Raw genomic sequence first — 2,121 nt, 5'->3', positions numbered from 1 at the left:
TATATATATATATATATATATATATATATATATATATATATAACCCTAGAGGAAAATGTAAAATTTAGCTTCTTTTTTTTCGACGTCAAATGTTGAAAATGTAAAATATAACCCTTTAGCTTCTTTTTTTTTTTCGACTGTCACATGTAAAGTTCACTTATTTACGGAAGAATATACGGACTATATTTTTACTTGTAAGAAAATATAAAATATAACCTTTTAGCTTCTTTTTTCGACGTCAAATTATTTACGAAAGAATACGGAATATATTTTTACTTGTAAGAAAATATAAAATATCCTTATTAACATTATTAAAAGGTGTATATAAAATACAATTTGTGTAAACAAAGAAGACAAAAGGTAAAGAAAAGTCAACTTTTGTGAAGAGCAAGAAGAAGAAAAATGAATCTTAGTACTAGTACTACTGATTGCATAATAGCTGCCGTGGCTATTCTCGTCATCATGTTGATGGGACTTTCATGTTGTTGCATTCATAGATGTTGGAAATACACAGATGATGTATCTAGAGTGCGACCTATTTCACTACGAGAGTTTGGTAAAAATTCAAAACATTAATTCCTTGTTTTTACCTTTACATAATTACCGGCATAGTTTTTACCTTCTTTTTTTTTTTTTTAATCATGGCTTTCAGAGATGGCATAAACAAAATAGTATTTTGATTCTACAAAGAAAGGGTATGGTGAGTTTTTTTTTTTTTTGTTTATAGACTATCTCCGATATATATTTCTATTTTTTTTCTAAAATAAAGGTGAAAATATAGTTGTTTTATATATATAATAAATGTTACTCTATAATAGAGTTTTGACTCAAAAATAAAGTGGAGTTGGAGATGTCTTTAGTATTTTTTTTTTTTTCTGTTGGTTTTCTTGATTTTAATTATTTTTATATTCTATGCTATGGATTATTGAAATTAATATATTGATTTTGGAAAGAATTAATTTATTATATTGTTATTATCGTATGATATGCTTCTTCAATGTGACAAACCCTGAATGGTTTTTGCATGTGTCTAAATGTATCTTATTTTATCAAACTACAATGTGGTCGAGAAAGATAGTAAAATGTTCGGAACAAACCAATTAATTCACACACTCATGATCTTACCAATTTGGGCTGTTATAATCTGGGCCTATAAGTCTAACTCAGGCCCATAAATTAAATATGCAAAAATAACCCAAAATGGTCCAAATCGAAACGTCATCTTCTTCGTGATGTGATCGAAATCGAAATCATCACAGTGACCTAAAACAATGGCCGTTCCTCCACTACTCCTCCTCGTCATCACACTCCTATCTCTCCCTTATCTTCCCGTTTCCGCCGCTACCTCCGATGCCTATCCATCCATTCCCGGCACTGCTCCTGTCGACGGAGGTTTCGCTTCCGATGAGCTCAAACCTATCCGCCGTGAAGTCTACGGCGAAGAAGAAGGCAAAATCTACGACATCAGTCACCGTTACACCCCGGAGCTGCCGTCGTGGGACTCATCTGAAGGAATCGGACGGTTTCTGTGGTTAGCTGCGAGTATGAAGAACGGATCACTCGCTAACAACTCTGAGATGAAGATCCCAACGCACACTGGTACTCACGTTGATTCCCCTGGACACGTATACGACGAGTATTACGATGCTGGTTTCGATGTTGACACGCTTGATCTTCGAGTCCTCAATGGTCTTGCCTTGTTGGTTGATGTTCCTAAGGATAAGAACATAACTGGTAAGTGAAACTTCTTTGTTCGCTGCTACAACTTTGATTAATTTAATTAAGCTTAAAGACAGTGATTAGAAGACTATCAGGACACCTTGTTTTTGTTTTGTTGTGTGGCTATGATCTTAATTATGCTTATTGATTGTGTAGGCGAAGTGATGAAGTCTCTTCACATTCCAAAAGGAGTTAGTCGTGTACTTTTCAGAACACTGAACACTGACAGGTATCAATGTAATAAGCTTGTTTGTCATCTGTCGGAAATGAGTGTTGGGTTTGTTGTTAACTATGGATGTAAAAACATAACATTACAGGCGTCTTATGTTTAAGAAAGAGTTTGATACAAGCTATGTCGGATTCATGAAGGATGGTGCGCAATGGTTGGTAGACAATACAGAC

The 2,121-nt window shown here is 34.1% G+C and overlaps 1 protein-coding gene across 4 annotated transcripts in view; it reads left to right on the top strand.

The window, feature by feature from the left end:
• The window catches only part of LOC104721263 (kynurenine formamidase-like), a 5,678-nt gene continuing 4,782 nt past the window's right edge, over positions 1,226–2,121 (top strand). For 3 of the 4 annotated variants that reach the window (XM_010439202.2, XM_010439203.2, XM_010439201.2), the window contains exon 1: positions 1,226–1,463. In XM_010439202.2, coding sequence (XP_010437504.1) covers positions 1,272–1,463 — 192 coding nt within the window. In that variant the 5' untranslated portion in view covers positions 1,226–1,271. Of the gene's footprint in view, positions 1,532–2,121 lie in introns of all 4 variants that reach the window. The other variant, XM_010439204.2, reaches the window with a different exon arrangement.

Source organism: Camelina sativa, chromosome 11 (genome assembly GCF_000633955.1).
Source record: "Camelina sativa cultivar DH55 chromosome 11, Cs, whole genome shotgun sequence".
In the NCBI taxonomy this organism is placed as follows: domain Eukaryota; kingdom Viridiplantae; phylum Streptophyta; class Magnoliopsida; order Brassicales; family Brassicaceae; genus Camelina; species Camelina sativa.
The sequence above is the reverse complement of the archived record's forward strand: the minus strand, read 5'-3'. Positions and strand labels throughout refer to the sequence as shown.